The sequence below is a fragment of the Schistocerca cancellata genome, chromosome 5 (genome assembly GCF_023864275.1).
Source record: "Schistocerca cancellata isolate TAMUIC-IGC-003103 chromosome 5, iqSchCanc2.1, whole genome shotgun sequence".
In the NCBI taxonomy this organism is placed as follows: domain Eukaryota; kingdom Metazoa; phylum Arthropoda; class Insecta; order Orthoptera; family Acrididae; genus Schistocerca; species Schistocerca cancellata.
In genome coordinates this window covers 296,077,467-296,099,069 of record NC_064630.1, presented here as the reverse complement: position 1 = coordinate 296,099,069, position 21,603 = coordinate 296,077,467, and the positions used below count along the sequence as shown (strand labels likewise).

At 41.7% G+C, this 21,603-nt stretch overlaps 1 protein-coding gene across 1 annotated transcript in view; it reads left to right on the top strand.

Moving 5' to 3' along the window:
• The window catches only part of LOC126188139 (uncharacterized), a 102,123-nt gene extending 81,853 nt beyond the window's left edge, over positions 1-20,270 (top strand). The window contains exons 4-5 of the mRNA XM_049929629.1: positions 6,259-6,426; positions 19,837-20,270. Coding sequence (XP_049785586.1) covers positions 6,259-6,426; positions 19,837-19,995 — 327 coding nt within the window. The 3' untranslated portion in view covers positions 19,996-20,270. The remainder of the gene's footprint in view (positions 1-6,258; positions 6,427-19,836) is intronic.
• Positions 20,271-21,603: the final 1,333 nt, after the last annotated feature.

The following is a 21,603-nucleotide window of genomic DNA, read 5'->3' as shown; positions in this document are numbered from 1 at the left end:
ACAAATCACAGCTCCGCCTATGCTATTCCCTTTATAATTCGTGTACACGACACTACCGCCACCTGTATATGTGCGTGTCACTATCCCATAACTTTCGTCACCTCCGTGCATAATGCAATGAAATTTTGGTTTACACTTCAGTTTTGGAGAACCTACCTTTCTTTTTTTCACTGTTTATGAGGCTGCCGGCATAAACCGTCGATTGATGTGTCTGCGTACTTGTATTCACCTAATACAATGGCTGTCTATAAACCAGTTACTAATTTTATTGTGACAATATCCAGGTCATTTAAACGTTCTCCATTTACTTAAATATTTTTCTTTCTTTTAAGAAAAAAAATTTGTAGTATCCAAGAAATTGTAATTTCAGAAAACGCCCTTGCTTGGCAGATTAGATCTATTCCTTGAACCTGCAGGAATCAATAAAGATCAACGGAATGAAACTTCAGACGCTCTTGAACACCATTTTAATAAATAAATAGAGTGTACACAGAAGCCGGCCGAGGTGACCGAGCGGTTCTAGGCGCTACAGTCTGGAATCGCGCGACCGCTACGGTCGCAGGTTCGAATCCTGCCTCGGACATGGTTTTGTGTGATGTCCTTAGGTTAGTTAGGTTTAAGTAATTCTAAGTTCTAGGGGACTGATGACCTTAGAAGCTAAGTCCCATAGTGCTCAGAGCCATTTGAACCATTTTGTACACAGAAAATGAAACCCTCTGCATTTGTCTATAGTGGCAAAATATTAAACACACTCCTTAAATTTGCCCTCAAGCGGGGACTACCCGCGAAGTGGTACTCAGAAGAGGAGCGAGTGTTAACGTTTTGTTTATAGGAACAGTGGCCGAAGCGGGCAGACTAAGATCGACGGAATGATGAATGATGTGCAACGGAGAGAACGATAAATTTCTGCCAAGAGAACCTGAAGATAATATTCACTCTGTCGACATTGCCTAACAGCTGCATACGCACATTGTTAACAGGAATGGTGATAGTAACAAGTTATGATAATATCCAACACATTAAAAACTTCTTCACAATATAAGAAACTTTATGAACACTTTCTAACAATAAAATAAGTTAATGGTTATGTGGAAATGGAGACTAGTGTGAATACCGGTAATGAAATGTAAGATATAAACTGTGGTGGAGGTGACTGGAATTTGTAGCTAGTACAAGTGCGAGGGATTCTTCTCAGTTATGGAAAAAAAACAGATCCAGAGAGATTTGACTTCACGTAACTGGAAAACACACTTTTCACAAATATTGATGGAGTAGTTCATGCAAATGATAACAAGATTTAGGTCAAAACTTTCAAAAAGCCACCAGCCATTTGTACAAACAGTTTCCTAATCGGTTTCGAACAGACAGGTTCATCTTCAGACGCCTGTTCACATCAAGATGCCCATTTGTCCATGTTTAAATGAGTTTTTGGTTCTTTATTCCTTGTTGTGTGAAATATTCTTGGGATGGTGGTGCCCTACAGTAAAACAATCTGTTTAAAGGTAACTAATTCTTCATAATAGTCGAATATAATAGAAAAAATCTTTAAGACTGAGTTTTTGAAGCTACATATTACTTAGATTGGAATTAATATAAGCTTACACACTGCTCTACTTTGATGAACAGTAAGACGAAACTAAAAGAAATCAACAAAAGGAAGTATCATAATAGAAATTTCAAGAAATAAAAAATTTTGAAACACTTCCGAAATTGTCTGAGACTGACATACTTGCCTACGCAGAATTAGTGAGTGCAATCTTATTAGCTGATACATGAGGTTGTAATTTGCTTTAAATTGTTCTTGAGTAATGTAGGTTTGGGTCTGATGTATCCTGTATGAGCTTTATCCTGTGGTGCTTTTGATGTGGGCAGTAAATGTGATGCAATCATATTAGCTGATATGTGAGTGTTGTTCCTTACTTTAATTTTGTTTCCATCCATCTTTCTTAGTGATTTCCTTGCTTCTCTACATGCTGCTTGAGTCATTCAGTGTCCAACCATAAAGTAGAGGTGCACGATCACAACAAAGGAAGTTGGATGGAAACAAATATAAGTAACGAACAACACTCATATATTAGCCAACAGGATTGCATCACATTTACTGTCCACATCAAGAGCACCATGGGATAAAACTCATACATGATAGCACTCCGTCATCAGGCCACAAGTGGCCCATCGGAACCATCCGACCGCCGTGTCATCCTCAGATGAGGATGGGAATAGGAGGGGCGTGTGGTCAGCACACCGCTCTCCCGGTCGTGATGACGGTTTTCTGTGACCGGAGACGATATTATTCGGTCGAGTAGCTCCTCAATTGGCATCACGATGCTGAGTGCATCCCGAAAAATGACAACAGCGCATGGCGGCCCGGATGGTCACCCATACAAGTGCTGGCCACGCCCGGCAGCGCGTAACATCGGCGATCTGACGGGAACCGATGTATCCACTGCGGCAAGGCCGTTGCGTCATATGCAATACATCAGACTCAAAGAACTTCCTCGGTACCTAAAATTTCTGGTGTTCTTAAAACTCTGAAACCTAGAAAGGCACCATGAACGATGAAACTTAACAGAATTTCTTCCGAATAGTGGTAACTAAGCTAAAAGATGGCTGGCTGATTTCTTGGAAATTTTGGAAATCTGTGGTAAGTTCCTATGGGACCAAACTGTCGACGTCATCGGTCCATAGGCTTACACACTGCTTAATCTAACATCGAACTTAAAGTAACTTTCGCTAAGGGCAACACACACACCTATGCCCGAGGGAGGACTCGAACCTCCAACGGGGCGAAGCCGCGCGAACCGTGGCAAGGCCCCCAGACCGCGCGGCTACCCCGCCCGTGCGCAGATTTGTTCTCTGACGTTAAGATATCTGGTTCAGTCCCACAAAAAATGAAACAGTCAAACTTATAGAAATACCAAAGCCCGGTAAAGCATTTTACCTGCCTCAGAACTATCACCCAGTGACACAATTGAGCACTATTTATAAATTCCTTGAACGACCATACAATCTGGCCACTCCAGTGATCTTTCAGAAGCTGCCTGTTGAGCAAGCTGGATTCCGAACAGGACGGAACTGAGCTAATCAGTTCTCATCGTTAACAAGATTTACTGAAGAGGGATACCAAGTGAAGAAGAAAACTTCAGTTGCTTTCGCTGATCTAATTGGAGCGTATGAGGCAAGGACTGCTTTATAAATTATTGTTACTTGCTCCACGCAGACTGAAAAATGTTAATTCACAACATGTTAGCTGAAAAGACATTTACAGTATTTACAGGAAAAGACACTAGCTGTTCAAAAGTATCCGTCCATGCCCCTCTCAAGAAATCCTAACTTCTGACCAGCATTTACTTAAGTGGAAGTATTTCCAAACGCAAATAAAACAGAAGATTTATGTTTTCACCTGTTCAGTAGATTGGCACACAGAGCCCTCGATGTCTGTTTTGAGGGAGACAACTTCATCATAACATTTATCCAAAATACGTTGGGATCACGTTAGATGGGACTCTTTCTTTTAAGGAGCAGTTGGCACAAACATCTGTTAATCTCAATATCAAGGACCACATTCTCCATACACTATGCGGCACTCGTTGCGCAGACACTCTTCGGCTATCAGAACTCGTGTTGGTATACTCAGTAATAGAGTCTGTGCGTCTGTTGGGCTTAATAGACCACATGTAAAAAAGATAGACGTAGAACACGAGGTCATACCCCTTTTTAGTAGGTCAGTACGATGTACGCCCACGTACTGATTCGCTGTCTCGAGCCACATTCCACCTCTTGATACCAGACGGAAGAGCGCCCTATCACTTGAACACCAGAACATTTCTAATGACACAGACCTTCCATTATTGAAAGATGTATTTCCTGAAGAGCGAAAAAGGCTAATATCAAGATATTCCCCTCTTATCACAACCAGGTCTCTGACAGAAAATGAATTCAATATCACTGATGAACGGAAACGCTGATGGCAACAAAACTGTCTTCCACATTATCTGAAACTGCCTTGCATCCAGAAGAAACCCGCTGAATTCGACTAGCTTTTGGCAATTTTGACTACCCTGAAGTGCATACGAACAAGCCACGGGAGATGACAGAAGCTGTACAACAGAACTAGAGAAATGGATTTATCTGGTGAAAGAGAAAATATAAATTGTACAGAAGGAAGTTAGAAGCAAAGGTTGCTTAGGATAGAAATTCAAATGAGAAAGGAGCAAATATCCTAGCATGGCTAAGAGATAAGTACGTGGAAACTGAAATATACACTGCCGTTTCTGATAAGTGCAATACCGAGAAGGAATTACCCGAATACCGCCACACTTGGTGGAAGTGGCGACGGGTGTGCATGCAATACGTAATACGTTTTGCAGCGAGATGTGGTTCACGTAGGCCGAGCAGAGCCCTCTCGTGTCTGTCCGACAGGGTCGTTGTTGCGCCTAGTGTAGTCGGTGCAGAGCTGTCACACAAGGCGGAAACAATACAATGAGTGCCAGTATGCCTCGTCGATGTCAAATGGAGCCATATTTTTTATCTCATTTTTTTCTATATTGTTCGTTGAATTTGGTTGTGGCGGACGTCCTATGGCACTCATTCAGGTTGCTCGTTGATCCGTTTACTCAGTTTTTTTTATGTAGAGGGCAGCTAAACCCTCTGACCGAACACACTGAGCTACCGTGCCGGCTCGGCATGTGAGCGAGTTCGAACGGGACAGAATGATCGGTCTCCGGGAAACGGGGTTCTCATACCGTGACATTTCGGCTCTGTCTGCCCCCGGTAGCTGAGTGGTCGGCGCGGCGGAATGTCAATCCTAAGGGCCCGGGTTCGATTCCCGGCTGGGTCGGAGATATTCTCCGCTCAGGGACTGGGTGTTGCGTTGTACTAATCATCATCATTTCATCCCCATCGACGCGCAAATTGCCGAAGTGGAGTCAAATCGAAAGACTTGCACCCGGCGAGAGGTCTGTCCGACGGAAGGCCCTAGCCACATCACATTTCATTTCATTTCGACTCTCCCAAGGCATGCTGCTGCGACACTGATGCGTGTATGGAAGCAGTGGATAGAGGAAGATCGTATGCAGTGACGAGTGGGAACTGGACTACGGAATATGAGCGCAGAATAGGATGACCCTCATCATGGCCATTACGGACCATACAGCGTCATCCACAATGTTGGCCCGTCGCTGGAGCACTGCAACAGGTGTGAACTTGTCTGCATCGACGGTTCGTCACTATCTGCTCCAGGATGGACTGGTTGCACACATGCCATTACGTCGGCTTCCATTGTCCAGAAACCACAAGCTCGTCCGACTGCAATGGGCACGTGAACACCGTCAATGGGGTGCTGAGTGGAAACATGTAATCTTTTCGGATGAGTCCCCCATCAATGTGTCCTATAGTGATGGCCGCATACATGTCCGGCGGTACCGTGGTGAGATCAACCAGGAGGGCTGCATTATGCAGCGGCGTAGCGGACAAATACCAGGTGTGATGGTTTGGGTCGACATTGGTTGAAACAACCGATCTCACCTCGTACGGATTGCGGGCAGTTTGAACAGCAACCGGTACTTATCGGAGGTTGTGGAGCCTGAGGTACTCCCTCTGATTCAGGCATCTCCAAAGTCCACATTTCAACAGGAAAATGCCCGGCCACATATTGCAAGTAATGTACAGGCCTCCTCCGAAGAGCGACGGGTACCATTGCTTCCGTGGCCTGCACGTTCACCAGACATGTCTGGGATATGGTTGGTCGGTAGCTGGTGCGTCACGTTCCTCCAGTAGATGATGTCACAGATTTATGGGCTCGGATTCAAACTGCGTGGAGGGAAATCCCTCAGGATTACTGCCACGGCGTATAGCAGCTCTAATTGCAGCGCGTGGTGGCAACACGACGTACTTAGTAGTATGACTCAAAGGACATGTACAGATTTGAAAAGGCAATCATTTGTTACTTGTCATATACCTAACTTTTGGTATTAAATAGACTGAATTCATGCGTTTCCTTCTCGGTGCTGCAGTTTCCACAAACTGTAGTGTAGATGTTTCCTAGAATAAAGCTGACAAGAAAGTTATACATAGTGTAATTATTTTTTGTGCCTCATATTGGACAGTCAGTTATGTAGCGTTCGACATGTATAGCAATTCATATCAACTAAATTACTTTAACATGTTCAGATCTGTGGATTGTTTGGCAAACCTAGGACGAACAAATTACAGGTTTATTAAACAACACTTAACCAGTTACACGCACTTTCTCCACAGGCGGTGACAGAGATATCACGTTGGATGGACCGCCCTAGTGAGTGGGGCCGCACGTTCCACATCCACCGCATCGCTGACGCGTGCCGCGGCTTCCTGGGGATCGTCCCCAGCTTCGGACGGTCCATAACCGAGTGCATGGGCATCGAAGAAGTCTGTCCGGTGCCTGCGGTAAGTTATTAGTGCTCCTTCTAAAATCTCAGCACTTTCACGTGACTCATGTGTACACGTACTGCATGGTAATACATGTGAAGTAGCATAGTGGTCCGGATTCCACTGTTTATTCTTCTCTACTCTGGTAAGTGACAGTAAGGGCCTATTGAAAGTAAAATAATGGCGTACTATCTCCATGAAAACTATGTTGTGGGGGAAGAGAAAATATATGACTTATTGCCTGCTGGCTTTTAGCTGAAAAACCTGCTGGCCTATCCTCGTGCCTGTAAAGTAACTTTAGCCTATTCGCTATACTGGTAAATAGTAATTCTCTCAATTTTTTTTCAATATTGTGGTGTAACTATCGTCCGTTGCTAGCACCTACCGCCTGACCACAATACAGCAACCGAAACTGTCTACTGTTCAAAATAAAACAATAATTACGTTTCAGATATTATCCACTGCTATGTTGCTTACCCGAAGGTAATTAATGTATAAATATTGTTCTCCTTATTGTACGTTATGTCCGCCTCCACAGATGAGTGGTCAGTGTAGACGAGTGTCGTGCGGAGAACCCTGGTTCGATTCCCGGTACTTCCGAGGCTATTTACTTGTTTGGAGTGCTGGTACGGGTTTCAATCACCCTCTTGATGCCAGTTGAGGAGCTACCTAACCAAACAGTAGCGGCTCCACGGCTTGAACGGTCTGACAATCGGCCGGAAGAGCGGTGTGCTGACCACGTGTCGCTCCATAGCAGCATCCTCATGACAATGCAAAGGCAGAGGGTGACACGGTGGCCGGTAGACATTACTTGGGCTTTCCAGGCCTGGACGATGAGCTTGTTTCTTTCTTTCTTATAACTGCAGTAGTCTATTCCCCAAGTAAGGTATTGCAGCGGTCGAGACACTGCAGACAGTTTCATTAGGTACGGTAGTAAATACACACGATTAATTGGCTTGATTTAAATTTTCTATAGTTTCTGTTTATTTCATCATACCAATTCCAGGTAGTTTCTTTGCCGTGTTTATCCTATTGCGATGTCACTAATTAGCTCAAAGTCGACGACCGAGCGGGGTGGTGCCGTGATTAGTACACTGGACTCGGAGTATTCGGCAGTATGATAATTCATATCCGCATCCGATCATCCAAATTTAGATATTCTGAAATTTTCTTAATTCGCTCCAGACAAATTCCGAGATTTTTCCTTTGAAAGGGCACGGCAGATTTCCTTCCCCATCCTTAAAACATTTCGAGCTTGTACTGAGTCTATAAAGACCTAGATGTCTATGGGACGTTAAACTTAATCTTCCTTCCTTCAACTTCCATCAGGTATTCATCAATGACCTTCCTCCATAAAAGTCGTTTCTTCTATAAGGCGTACTACCTTGCGTTTAAAGGGCTCTCTTCATCTAGGTAAGTACTATATCGTTATTACTTACAAATACTAAAATTCCAGCTAGCCTAATTCCACATAGGTTAATTTTCCCGTGCCAGTAGAAATTACTTTGAACAAGCACTAGCTCACTTCGTAATTTTCTAGGCGATGGTTCTCGAAGTAAGTGTGTATACACCTTCCACGAAGCTCTACTTTAAAAATAGGACAGTGGAGTGGATAGAATTACATAATCTATGTTCTGTTACTAGAGTATCCCTTGTATAGCTAGCGTTGAACCTACTTTGCCCACTGAAAACTGAGAGAAAGATTATCATGAAAGTAGGAGGGCGGGCTATAAATCTGAACGAATAAGGTGAGCCAATTTGAATGTAACTGCAACATGTTTACGACGTATAGAATACAAGAAAACGACTTACCAAGGGAATTAACTGAATGAGACGGAAATCGGTAGATCTCATGTACATGTACAGACAAACGAATGTTTACAATTTCAGAATAATGGGATGATTTATTCAAGAGAAAGAGTGACATAAAATGAGCAAGTGAGTAACGTGTTGGTGCACCAATAACGATAATACAAGTAGTTATTCGGCTTGACACTGAATGACAAAGTTGGATATCCTCCTGAAGGATATCGTACCAAATTCTATTACAAGCGTCAGATCGTCAAATTCCCGAACTAGTAAGAGGGTCGTGCCCCCAATGCTCTGAACGTTGTTAATTCGGGAGATATCCGGCGACCTTGCTGGCCAGTTAGGATTTGACAAGCACGAAGACAAGCAGTAGACACTCTCGCAGTGTGCGGGTGGACATTATCTTGCTGAAATGTAAGCCCAGAACTGCTTGCCGCGAAGGGCAACAAAACGGGGCGTAGAATATCGGCGACGTACCGTTCTGCTGTTTTGGTGGCTCGAATGATATCCAAAGAGGCCCCGCTGCGAAATGAAATGGCACCTCAGACTATCATACCCGGTTGTTGGGATATATATCGGCCGACTGTCAGGCTGGTATCCCACCACTGTTTAGGGTATCTTCAAAGACATCTTCGCCTGTCATCGGGGCTCATTTCGAATCAGAGCTCATCACTGAGGACAGTTCTACTCCATTCAATGAAATAGCATGATGAATGTGTCCGGCACCACTGAAAATGGAGAATGTTACGCACCAGTTGTCAAATGTTTGATACATATGCTGCCAAGTGTTTCGCGATTACGTTGTTCCGTTACCAACTGCTATAAAACGAGGGGAATGCGTGACCGTTTTAAATTAGAAGAGAGGAGCGTCCAGACGGCATTCCTGGGCACACTTTAGCGACATCCTCCTTCAGAAGCAGACAACATCTTACTCTACTTAGCGGCACAGGTTTTAATGTGTTCTGTTGGTCATTTTGCGGTAGACAGTAGCACCGTTGGAGCTGTGACATATGCCTTGCAACATGGTACTATCTTTTGTAGGTGAAGTTAACTGTCTTTAGTTTACAGCAGAACGTTGTGAGAGTATTATACGTCAACATGAGGTCTTCACGAAAAGATTTATATTTTACACCGCATCTTTCCTACTAGCATTTTACTTTTGAGGCTGACCAATGGCAAAGAAATTTTGAGGTATGTCGTACGACAAGAAGACTTCGATATTTACATTGTTGTCTGTATATGTGGTTTTGTGATATATTGATTTGGTTCCTTGTTTTACTTGATAATGGGATAACGTAGTCTCGAAACATGTAGAAAAATATCACACATTTGACAACTGGTGCGTAACATTCTCGATACTGACTCATGAGACAGTTGTACGAGGGCTTCGCAACAGATAAAATTCAATGTGGTAGTGGACATGGAAGAGATGGATCTAATTAATTTTCTAATTTTAGACTGCGTGTTAAGCTATCACGCTTCGTCATAGTTATATTGCAATCAAAGCCCGTCTTATAGAACACTCGTAGAATTATTCAATATTTCTCATTATTCCACTTTTAAATACGTGCACTGCCCAACGCAGCTAAAGGGCCACTTTTTCGAAACTCCGCAGTTGTTTCCGCCAAATGCGCCTGCAACCTTCCCTGTAATGGCGGAAAAGTATAGCGCCCCTGGACATTAGAGGTGGGCTCGGCGACGCTTCAGGCAACAAGGTGCCGACCAATGCGGGAAAAAAAAGCCAGAGCTAAGATGGTAATGTGAGATGTAAGGAGGGTTAATGGTGACACATTGGCTCCGCTCAAAGCCACCGTTCGGCAGGTCGTCACATCCCGCCTACCCACATTTCACCCCTTCTTTTGACACTCTGCGATGTAGATCGGAACCACGACGCCTAGCGTCGAAATCACGCAATTTGCTTACAAGTGCAGTCAAAACGGTGCTTGGTATCGATGCGAAAAGGCCTCAGGGGATGGCATAAACGACATCAATGAAAACATCTCTTTCTTTTGGGCTTTGTTCCCATACATTTTGTGGTCGAAAACGGCAGTTTGCAGTACGATGAGCCAGAGGCTTTTTCGTCTCATTAAGGATCAGCAGGGTGTCTGAAATATTTTCCTTGTCCTTGCGTCATACCTACGCTGGACATCGCGGTTCTGACCTCCATCGCAGAGGCAAAGGGGGTAATGTGGGTAAGAGTTGGTTTGACGGTCTTCACATCGTGTGTCAAGTCCGCTCTGCTGTTGGGGAGATTGGTGGTGAATTTTTCTGACAATAAGAAGTCATTGAACCACCATTCACCTCACAGTAATTTCCGAACACTGGCACCCTTTTTTTTCAGCACGTGTTGACTCCTTTATGTTTGAAGTGTTGACATCGAGTGTGACGTTGCAGGGCTCCATGCTGTTATATCATTTCAGAATAAATAAGCATCGCTGACAATATAGAAACCTAAAAACTCTGCTTCCCAGGAGGACACTATTACGGGATGTCAAAGAAATGACCTTATAATTGTGTTGCTCAGTGTAATTTGCCATGAAACATGTACACTTTTCTCTTCAACGTACTATGTACCTCCATGCCAAACGGTCCATTATCAGCATTACCATCAATTTCCTCAGTCATACCTCTTCCCAACGTAAAAGAAAGAAATAAGAAAAAATTGGTCACTCTTACTCATTATACTATGTGTGCTTAACATTCCACCGGTTTTAAATTTTGTAGTCATTTATGTTCACTGAGAAATAATGTTTAATGATTATGAATATTCATAACGTGTCTGACCAGTAATAGTTATTTTCTACATTAAAAAAAACTTATATATATGAAGATGGTATCTGTTCTTTCGGACATGTTAAGGCTCACCGGCCATTTGACTACCTTCGTCTGTGCAGATGCACAAACAGTGCCCGAACTCTTACGGGAATCGGCAAAAAGCTGCGATTAATGAATATAATGGGTAGGGGCACTATGAATATCATGCGGGACAATAAGTTGGGAATGTGGGTGTCACGGGAGGCGTGCCAGAGATGAGTCCCTACAGTCACACTATCCTCTGTGTCCTCGATGGCTCAGAGGGATAAAGCGTCTGCCATGTAAGCATGAGATTCCGTGTTCGAGTACCGGTTGGGGCACACATTTTCACCTGTCCCCGTTGACTTATACCAACGCCTGTATGTAGCTAGGGGTATTCATTACATTGTAAAAAACTTGTAATTGAAGGATGTGATTCATTTGAGAAACAGTGTACTACAGTATTAATGCACAAATCAAAATCAGAAAACAGAAGAACACTCCTGCACCTACAACTGAACTCCAATACCACAACGCCACTGTAGTAATTAAGCAGCAGACACACATAGATTATATGAGGATACATGTCGTACATGAGTTAACAATGTTGCCAAATGACTTTAATTTGAGACACTATGTACGAGGGCCGACTTTATTTCATTTCATTCCCCCCATGAACCATGGACCTTGCCGTTGGTGGGGAGGCTTGCGTGCCTCAGCGATACAGATAGCCGTACCGTAGGTACAACCACAACGGAGGGGTATCTGTTGAGAGGCCAGACAAACGTGTGGTTCCTGAAGAGGGGCAGCAGCCTTTTCAGTAGTTGCAGGGGCAACAGTCTGGATGATTGACTGATCTGGCCTTGTAACAATAACCAAAACGGCCTTGCTGTGCTGGTACTGCGAACGGCTGAAAGCAAGGGGAAACTACGGTCGTAATTTTTCCCGAGGGCATGCAGCTTTACTGTATGATTAAATGATGATGGCGTCTTCTTGGGTAAAATATTCCGGAGGTAAAATAGTCCCCCATTCTGATCTCCGGGCGGGGACTACTCAAGAGGATGTTGTTATCAGGAGAAAGAAAACTGGCGTTCTACGGATCGGAGCGTGGAATGTCAGATCCCTTAATCGGGCAGGTAGGTTAGAAAATTTAAAAAGGGAAATGGATAGGTTAAAGTTAGATATAGTGGGAATTAGTGAAGTTCGGTGGCAGGAGGAACAAGACTTCTGGTCAGGTAACTACATGGTTATAAACACAAAGTCAAAAGGTGTAATGCAGGAGTAGGTTTAATAATGAATAGGAAAATAGGAATGCGGGTAAGCTACTAGAAACAGCATAGTGAACGCTTTATTGTGGCCAAGATAGATACGAAGCCCACATCTACTACAGTAGTACAAGTTTATATGCCAACTAGCTCTGCAGATGACGAAGAAATTGAAGAAATGTATGATAAAAGAAATTATTCAGATAGTGTAGGGAGACGAAAATTTAATAGTCATGGGTGACTGGAATTCGAGTGTAGGAAAAGGGAGAGAAGGAAACGTAGTAGGTGAATATGGACTGGGGCTAAGAAATTAAGGGGAAGCCGCCTGGTAGAATTTTGCACAGAGCACAACTTAATCATAGCTAACACTTGGTTAAAGATCATGATAGAAGGTTGTATACATGGAAGAACCCTGGAGATACTAAAAGGTATCAGATAGATTATATAATGGTAAGACAGAGATTTAGGAACCAGGTTTTCAATTGTAAGACATTTCCAGGGGCAGATGTGGACTCTGACCACAATCTATTGGTTATGACTTGTAGATTAAAACTGAAGAAACTGCAAAAAGGTGGGAATTTAAGGAGATGGGACCTGGATAAACTGAAAGAACCAGAGGTTGTACAGAGTTTCAGCGAGAGCATAAGGGAACAATTGACAGGAATGGGGGAAAGAAATACAGTAGAAGAAGAATGGGTAGCTTTCAGGGATGAAGTAGTGAAGGCAGCAGACGATCAGGTAGGTAAAAAGACGAGGGCTAGTAGAAATCCTTGGGTAACAGAAGAAATATTGAATTTAATTGATGAAAGGAAAAAATATAAAAATGCAGTAAATGAAGCAGGCAAAAAGGAATACAAACGTCTCAAAAATGAGATTGACAGGAAGTGCAGAATGGCTAAGCAGGGATGGCTAGAGGACAAATGTAAGGATGTAGAGGCTTATCTCACTAGGGGTAAGATAGATACTGCCTACAGGAAAATTAAAGAGACCTTTGGAGATAAGAGAACACTTGTATGAACATCAAGAGCTCAGATGGAAACCCAGTTCTAAGCAAAGAAGGGAAAGCAGAAAGGTGGAAGGAGTATATAGAAGGTCTATACAAGGGCGATGTACTTGAGGACAATATTATGGAAATGGAAGAGGATGTAGATGAAGATGAAATGGGAGATACGATACTGCGTGAAGAGTTTGACAGAGCACTGAAAGACCTGAGTCGAAACAAGGCCCCCGGAGTAGACAACATTCCAGCAGAACTACTGACGGCCTTGGGAGAGCCAGTCCTGACGAAACTCTACCATCTGGTGAGCAAGATGTATGAAACAGGCGAAACACCCTCAGACTTCAAGAAGAATATAATCATTCCAATCCCAAAGAAAGCAGATGTTGACAGATGTGAAAATTACCGAACAATCAGTTTAATAAGCCACAGCTGCAAAATACTAACACGAATTCTTTACAGACGAATGGAAAAACTAGTAGAAGCCGACCTCGGGGGAGATCAGTTTGGATTCCGTAGAAATACTGGAACACGTGAGGCAATACTGACCTTACGACTTATCTTAGAAGAAAGATTAAGGAAAGGCAAACCTACGTTTCTAGCTTTCGTAGACTTAGAGAAAGCTTTTGACAATGTTGACTGGAATACTCTCTTTCAAATTCTAAAGGTGGCAGGGGTAAAATACAGGGAGCGAAAGGCTATTTACAATTTGTACAGAAACCAGATGGCAGTTATAAGAGTCGAGGGGCATGAGTGGGAAGCAGCGGTTGGGAAGGGAGTGAGACAGGGTTGTAGTCTCTCCCCAATGTTATTCAATCTGTATATTGAGCAAGCAGTAAAGGAAACAAAAGAAAAATTTGGAGTAGGTATTAAAATCCATGGAGAAGAAATAAAAACTTTGAGGTTCGCCGATGACATTGTAATTCTGTCAGAGACAGCAAAAGACTTGGAAGAGCAGTTGAACGGAATGGATGGTGTCTTGAAGGGAGGATATAAGATGAACATCAACAAAAGCAAAACGAGGATAATGGAATGTAACGAATTAAGTCGGGTGACGCTAAGGGTATTAGATAAGGAAATGAGACACTTAAAGTAGTAAAGGAGTTTTGCTATTTGTGGAGCAATATAACTGATGATGGTCGAAGTAGAGAGGATATAAAATGTAGACTGGCAATGGCAAGGAAAGCGTTTCTGAAGAAGAGAAATTTGTTAACATCGAGTATAGATTTAAGTGTCAGGAAGTCATTTCTGAAAGTATTTGTATGGAGTGCAGACATGTATGGAAGTGAAACATGGACGGTAAATAGTTTGGACAAGAAGAGAATAGAAGCTTTTGAAATGTGGTCCTACAGATGAATGCTGAAGATCAGATGGGTAGATCACATAACTAATGAGGAAGTATTGAATAGGATTGGGGAGAAGAGAAGTATGTGGCACAACTTGACCAGAAGAAGGGATCGGTTGGTAGGACATGTTCTGAGGTATCAAGGGATCACCAATTTAGTATTGGAAGGCAGCGTGGAGGGTAAAAATCGTAGGGGGAGACCAAGAGATGAATACACTAAGCAGATTCAGAAGGATGTAGGTTGCAGTAGGTACTGGGAGATGAAGAAGCTTGCACAGGATAGAGTAGCATGGAGAGCTGCATCAAACCAGTCTCAGGACTGAAGACAACAACAACAACATATTTTCCTTTAACCTCCGATCCCTTAGTATACAAGCTACGCTAGCGGCAGAATGTGGACATGCACTGTAGGTTACTGCGCAACTCTCGCACTACACACTCTGCCATTGCTGACCTCAAGGCATCAGCCTGCGTTGTACTACAGATACGTAAACATGGCTGCCCAGCATTTTTGCTCCCTCCAAGTGTGAATTACGAAGTGTAATTCGGTTTCTGCAATGAGAAGGGAATAGTGCCGCTGAAATTCGTCGAAGAATGAGCTGAGTATTCGGTGATTACTTAATGGCTGATGGTGTTGTGCGTGAATGGTGCCGAAAGTTCAAAGATGGCTAAAATGACCTGCAAGTCTGTCGTTACAGCCGACTTTGTTGAACGAGTTGACAGAATGGCTACAGAAAATCGTAGGTTCACTATAACTGCTTTGTCTATGAAAATTCCGGAAGTTTCCAGAGCTTTCGTACACTCTATCGTTATTGAACATTTAGGCTACAAAAAACTTTGTGCTCGTTAGGTTCCAAAAATGTTGACAGACGCCCACAAAAGTCACCAAATGCCATCTTTTAATTTCCTTGGCCGTTATTATGATGGAGAGAACTTTTTGAAATCAATTGTTACTGAAGATGAACCTTGGATCCAATACGACACACCGGAAACAAAACGGCAATCACAGCAATAGATGCAATTCACTAAACAAATCAAAAAAATTCAAACAAACTTTCAACGACAGATAGGTTACGGCTACCGTGTTTTGGGACCAAAAAGGTATTGCTTGTAGAGTTGATGCAGTGCGGAACCACTATCAGTGCAGCTGCTTATTTTTAAACCTTATAACGTTTGCAGAGAGCCATTCATAACAAACGAAGAGGAATGCTGACTTCAGGAATTGTGTTGACCCATGACAACGCTCGACGAAATACTGCTGGTACAATCCAACGGCTCCTTGAACAATATCAGTGGGACATTTTCGATCATCCGCCATACAGTACTGACCTAGCACCCAGCGACTTTCACCTTTCCCTTGAACTAAAGACGTGGCTAGGAGGTCATCACTTTCAAATCAACAAAGTTCTTCGAAACAACATTAATGCGCAGTTGAAATTATTGGCGGCAACATTTTTTGAAGAGGGTATTGCAAAGCTTGTCCACAGGTACGATAAAATGTCTTAGTCTTCCACTGATTATGTTGAAAAGTAACCATAAGTGTACAAAATTTTTTGTAATAAAATAATTGTTATCTATGAACTTTTCTTTTATTTACAGTCTATCGGAGGTTGAAAAAAAAAACGGTCCTCGTAATAACCTCGAGAGTGTTGCTATACTAGTTTAATGATGTATTTATTGTAATGGATTCATTTTGGCTAGACTGCAATGTGCAGACCATCTGCGAAAATTACATGATTTTTTTATTACAATGTTGGTTAATCATGTTTTCGGATATACAAATTAGATACTTAACATTCATGTGTCCTAAGTGGTCGCTGTCACTCTGTACTGTATTACAACATGGTATGAATTTAGGACTCTTATGCTATAATTCACTTCGTAGATTGCTCCTATTGTTAGTCGTCCTTTCCTGTAATTTTTATCCTTTGATTTTATCGTCAGATTTGACAGGTTGCAATAGTGACAGTTAGCCAGAGATGCTAAATGGTTACAGTTACCACGGAGGTAAGAAAAGAACGGAGTTGGCGTCATAGAGTAGGTGGAGCATGCCGCCATCTTAAATAGCCCAAACATTAGCAGGCTACTGTTTATGATTGCTTCTTTTCATTATTTCTGTGGTGTGCGCGCAACGGATGTTTTAAATAGTAAAAGTTTCAACGCTTATATAAATAACACAGTACAAGGAAGTGAATATCGAACGATTTTCTGTTCTTGAATGAGTATTTGCTCTAGTAATGTGACACATTTGGCATTGCTAAAGTAACTTGTTTTTTGTTGACATATTTCGAATATGCAAGAAGAGAAGGATGTGCTGTGAAAATGATGCTTTCATAATACATTTCATTCCACTTTATTGTATTTGTATCGATAGCAAATGAAGCTGCAAATCCGTAACCAATGTTTTTCTGCTTACTGCTACTGCTTCCAGTTCGTTACACTTTCAGTTGTCAAATCCCACGCATAACATTTGTCATGTTTACGTTTGCACAAAACTTATCTACGTGTTCTTTGATAGCCCATAAACACGTGTAGCGAGAAAAGAAGCAAGGCACCCTATCGTATATCGTGCATGTCAAGAAAGTGAAATGTCAAAGAAACTGAACTGCATAGAGGTATACCTCCATGCAGAACAGAGTTAGTTTACTAGACTATCGGTGCATTAGCCTCACTGTGGTTTACACATATTCTCACTTTGAAATCTTACCTATGATGCCTCATTCAGTGTGTGGCCAATAATCGCAATTTAAAAGACAGAAAAATGATATAATTTTTTAAACTTGTTCCAGCATTGTGATACGCTATAAATGTAATCAAGAGAATGATCTCAAAAATGTCCAATAAAAGGGATGTTTTGTTTAACATGAATGTAAACCATTTTTTTAGTAGTGGTAGCCTAACCTGTGTAACATGTAGGTCTGCGTTTCCAGCAGTAGCCTATTTTCTTCATTTCAAGATCGGTAACCACAACGCAGAACGAATAGACTTAACAATGAAAATTTTATGCATATTACCTGAAAACTTTACATGAGCGTACTTTAAGAGATAGGTATCTAAGAACAGCCGACACAGCACCTTGTTGAGATTTTAAATGAGCAAACGGATTTAAAACTTAACCATTTCATACAAAATTTCTTTGAGTTCATAACCAAAGATAGCTACTCACAGACACATTGGTTACGAAGATCATACATACTGCCCAAACTGATAACATCAACCACAGATAACAATACGGTTTGTGACATCAATCATGCAGCTAAGAAAATAGAAATGGGGATGACGCCTAGACTGTAATGGTCATTGAGGTAAAAAAAGAAGGGAGGTGGTGCTGTACACTTACGCTGTACGTTGTTTTGGAACCAGAGTGAGCAGGATCTGCCGCCAATTTAAGCAGCCCAAAACATTGGCAGACTGTTGTTTACGACTGCTTCTTGCTCATTATATCTATCGTGTGCATACAACACTGTTTTAAAAACTAAAAATTACAGTGCTTTTTGAATAACACAGTGTCAAGAAGGCAATTTCGAACATTTTTCTGTTCTTAAATGCGTATTTGCTCTAATAACACGTACAAACTTTTGGCCTTGTTCATCTAACTTCTTTTTGTCGATGTATTTCGATTAACTAAGAAGAGAAGGAAGTGATGCATAAAACATGCTTTCGTAATACATTTAATTCCACTTTACTGTATTTGTGTCGATAGCAAATGAAGCTGGAAATCCGAAACCAATGCTTATTTGCAAACTGATATTGCTTTTTTTCGCTACACTTTCAGCTCGTATGCACAACATTTTTAATGTTCACGTTTGCAAGAAACTTACTTACGTGTGCTTTGTTAGCCTATAAATCCGTGCATTGAGGAAAGAAGGAAGGGATGCTATCGTATCTTATGCATGTCAACAAAGTGAACGATTATTGAAATGTCAACAAAACACAACAGCATAGATGCACTCCTCCATACAGAGCAGTACTCGTTTTATTACATCGCCTGTGCATTTGTCTCACTGCACTTTACACATCTTCTCACTTTGAAATCTTACCTGTGATGCATTATTCAGTGTGTGGTCAATAGCTGCAGTTCTCAGGGTGAAAAACGGTTAATTTTTTAAAATGTTCCAGCATTGTGCAATGCCATAAAAGTGATTAAGGGAACAATCTCAAACACTTAGACACCGCAAAATGGATATTTTGTTTTAACATGTATGTAAGTCGTTTTTTGGTAGTGGCAGCCTGACCTATACAATATGTAGATCTACCTTTCCTGCAGTAGCCTATTTGCTTCTTTTCTCGGAATATTTCTCGCCAGTAACTTTGTCAGTTTTTCAGGAATAACCAAACATATCAACAATGGAATGTACGTCTACATCCTCTGTTTGATTACTTAGTTACTTTCATGTTCCATGTATCATTTGCATGATAAATCATAATGACGTGGAACGAGTCATTATATATTGAAATAAATTTTTTTTGTAAATGCAGGTCGTTTATTAATTTTTTTGTTTTTTAATTAAAGACAGACAATTGTTGGGCGTAATTCCTACCCATCACGATTCACACATTACACTAATACACAATATTTTTTCGGAATAGGAGGAATTGTCAAAGAGAAACGTTTTCAGTTTAGTTCCAAATTTTACGTTGTTCTCTCTCATGGATTTTATGCCAGTGGCTAAGTGATCAAAACTTATGGTTGCAGTATTGTGAACCCCTGTTTGTGCTACAGACAACCTTAATGTTGCGTAATAAATGTTTTTTTATTCTGGTATTGTGATTATGTACATCATTATTCCGGCTGAAGTGCAATAGATTATTTACAACACACTTCATGAGAGAATAACTGTACTGTGAAACGGCTAGATTGCTACTCACACACCGAGCAGCAAGCAGGCCCGACGAAAAGAGTGTTCACGTAAGTTTTCAGCCAAAACCTTCTTCAGAAAGGAAGCAAAGCACTCATGCCCATTGATACAACCATGCACACAGAGCTTACACACACAAGTGACCGATGTCTCCGGCTGTTCTAGCCAGAATGTTTTTTTTAAATGGGGACAAATGTGAACAATGAATAATCATCGGCAGTAGGAATTTAGGAAATGAGATGCTGTCCCAACAATCAGCAGGATTATGTAGTCGTGTCTTGTGACGTGTACGACGAGTGTGTTGAAATAGATAACATGCTGACTCGTTGTGTAACCGGCGCGGTCCTGGTGTGTTCCCAGGGCGTGTACACGCTGGACAACTGCGAGCTGAGCCTGAGCAACGTGACGCGCCGCCTGCCGCCTGGGGAGTTCCGGCTGGCGGTCTCCCTGAAGAACGCCACGCACCTGCTGGGCCGCTTCAACATCGTCGTCGAGGTGGCCAACTCCAGGCCCGAGTAGCGGGGGCGTCGCCACCACCGTGGGACACCTTGTCACTTGTCACACAGAGAGACGGGGCAGCAGACGCAGCCTAGGTCTCGTCTGTGACACCGAATGTCTCGATAATAAAAAAGATAAAGCAGAAGTGCATTACCGTGTAAAGCCATACACTTCTGTAATGAATACTGTAATATAATATTTAACAGTTTGTAAAAGTGACTAAATGTAAGTGCATTTTATCTCCTTACCTTTAGACTGTTATTTCTATGCTCGATATTTAAAAGGAATCACTTTGCCTATTTTCTTTTTTTTACGGTTATGCGATGTAAATTAAAACTTTTTCGCGAAAAACGTTTGTAATTCCAAATCGCTTAATACCAATTAATTCAGTCCCAGGTTCCCGATTCCCGACTCCATAATGAATGAGTGTACTCAGTTATCTTTAACTCATGCCATTTAACATTCTTAGATGACGCATTCTTACAGACTAAAACGTTATAACACATTGAGATTCTGGGCCAGAAAGTTCGGTTTTGATGAGAAAATTCCTCCGAACCATCAAATGGTTCAAATGGCTCTGAGCACTATGGAACTTAACATCTCAGGTCAGCAGTCCCCTAGAACTTAGAACTACTTAAACCTAACTAACCTAAGGACATCACACACATCCATGCCCGAGGCAGGATTTGAACCTGCGACCGTAGCGGTCGCGCGGTTCCAGACTTAAGCGACTAGAAGCGCTCGTCCACCAGCGGCCGGCCCCGAACCATCGGAACGCATCTTAGGGTGTAGTGATGTTTTCTTGTGTGTGTTTGTGTGTTGTATGTGAGCGTGTGTATACTTGTGCTGTTAATATACCTCTTAAGTTCACATGAGGCTATACACAACATATTCAATACAACTTCTTATCACTAGCGAGTACTATTATTTTTTACATTGTTAAGTCTTTCTGTATCCAAGTTCCCGATAAATAAATCACCTTGGAATGTCGGTATATACGTAAAATAAATTAGGAACAGATCGGTGTGAAGCTACTTGATCGTTTACATTTAGAATTATCGTACACTTATTATTAATTCAAACCTGATAACTTTCTTAACTGTGAAAATGTTTTCAATTGAACAAAAAATAGCTGTGGAGCGGCAACAACAAGAATGTTTAATATCGATGCTCTTCTTTGCAAAATGAATGAAATTAGTTTTCATTTAGCGTGTTTACTCAAGAATTGTTTGTAAACCCTCTCCATTTTTGCTTACGCCAATTAATATTCTTTTGATTTGGACAAGAATGTTCCGTCTTGCAAATGGCGGCCACTACAAATTATAGTTCGTGCTATACCGCAAGTTATTAATCTCTGAAAAAAACGTACAATTAAATTTTCACACATGTATGGATACTCCCGCTACTGAAATGAGTGGTTTGGTTATAAATAACAGCATATACCTGAAGTATGTTACAAGATGCAAATGTCTCCAGCCACGTCTGTCATACGAATATCCGAACAAAAGTAAGATAATTCTGAAAATCTATTTCTATTGTTGCATTGTTCTAAAACAATGGATAATCCTGCTATATCGATACTGCTTTTCACGTACATCGTAGTCAGGTAATTAATTTTTTCCCCTAATA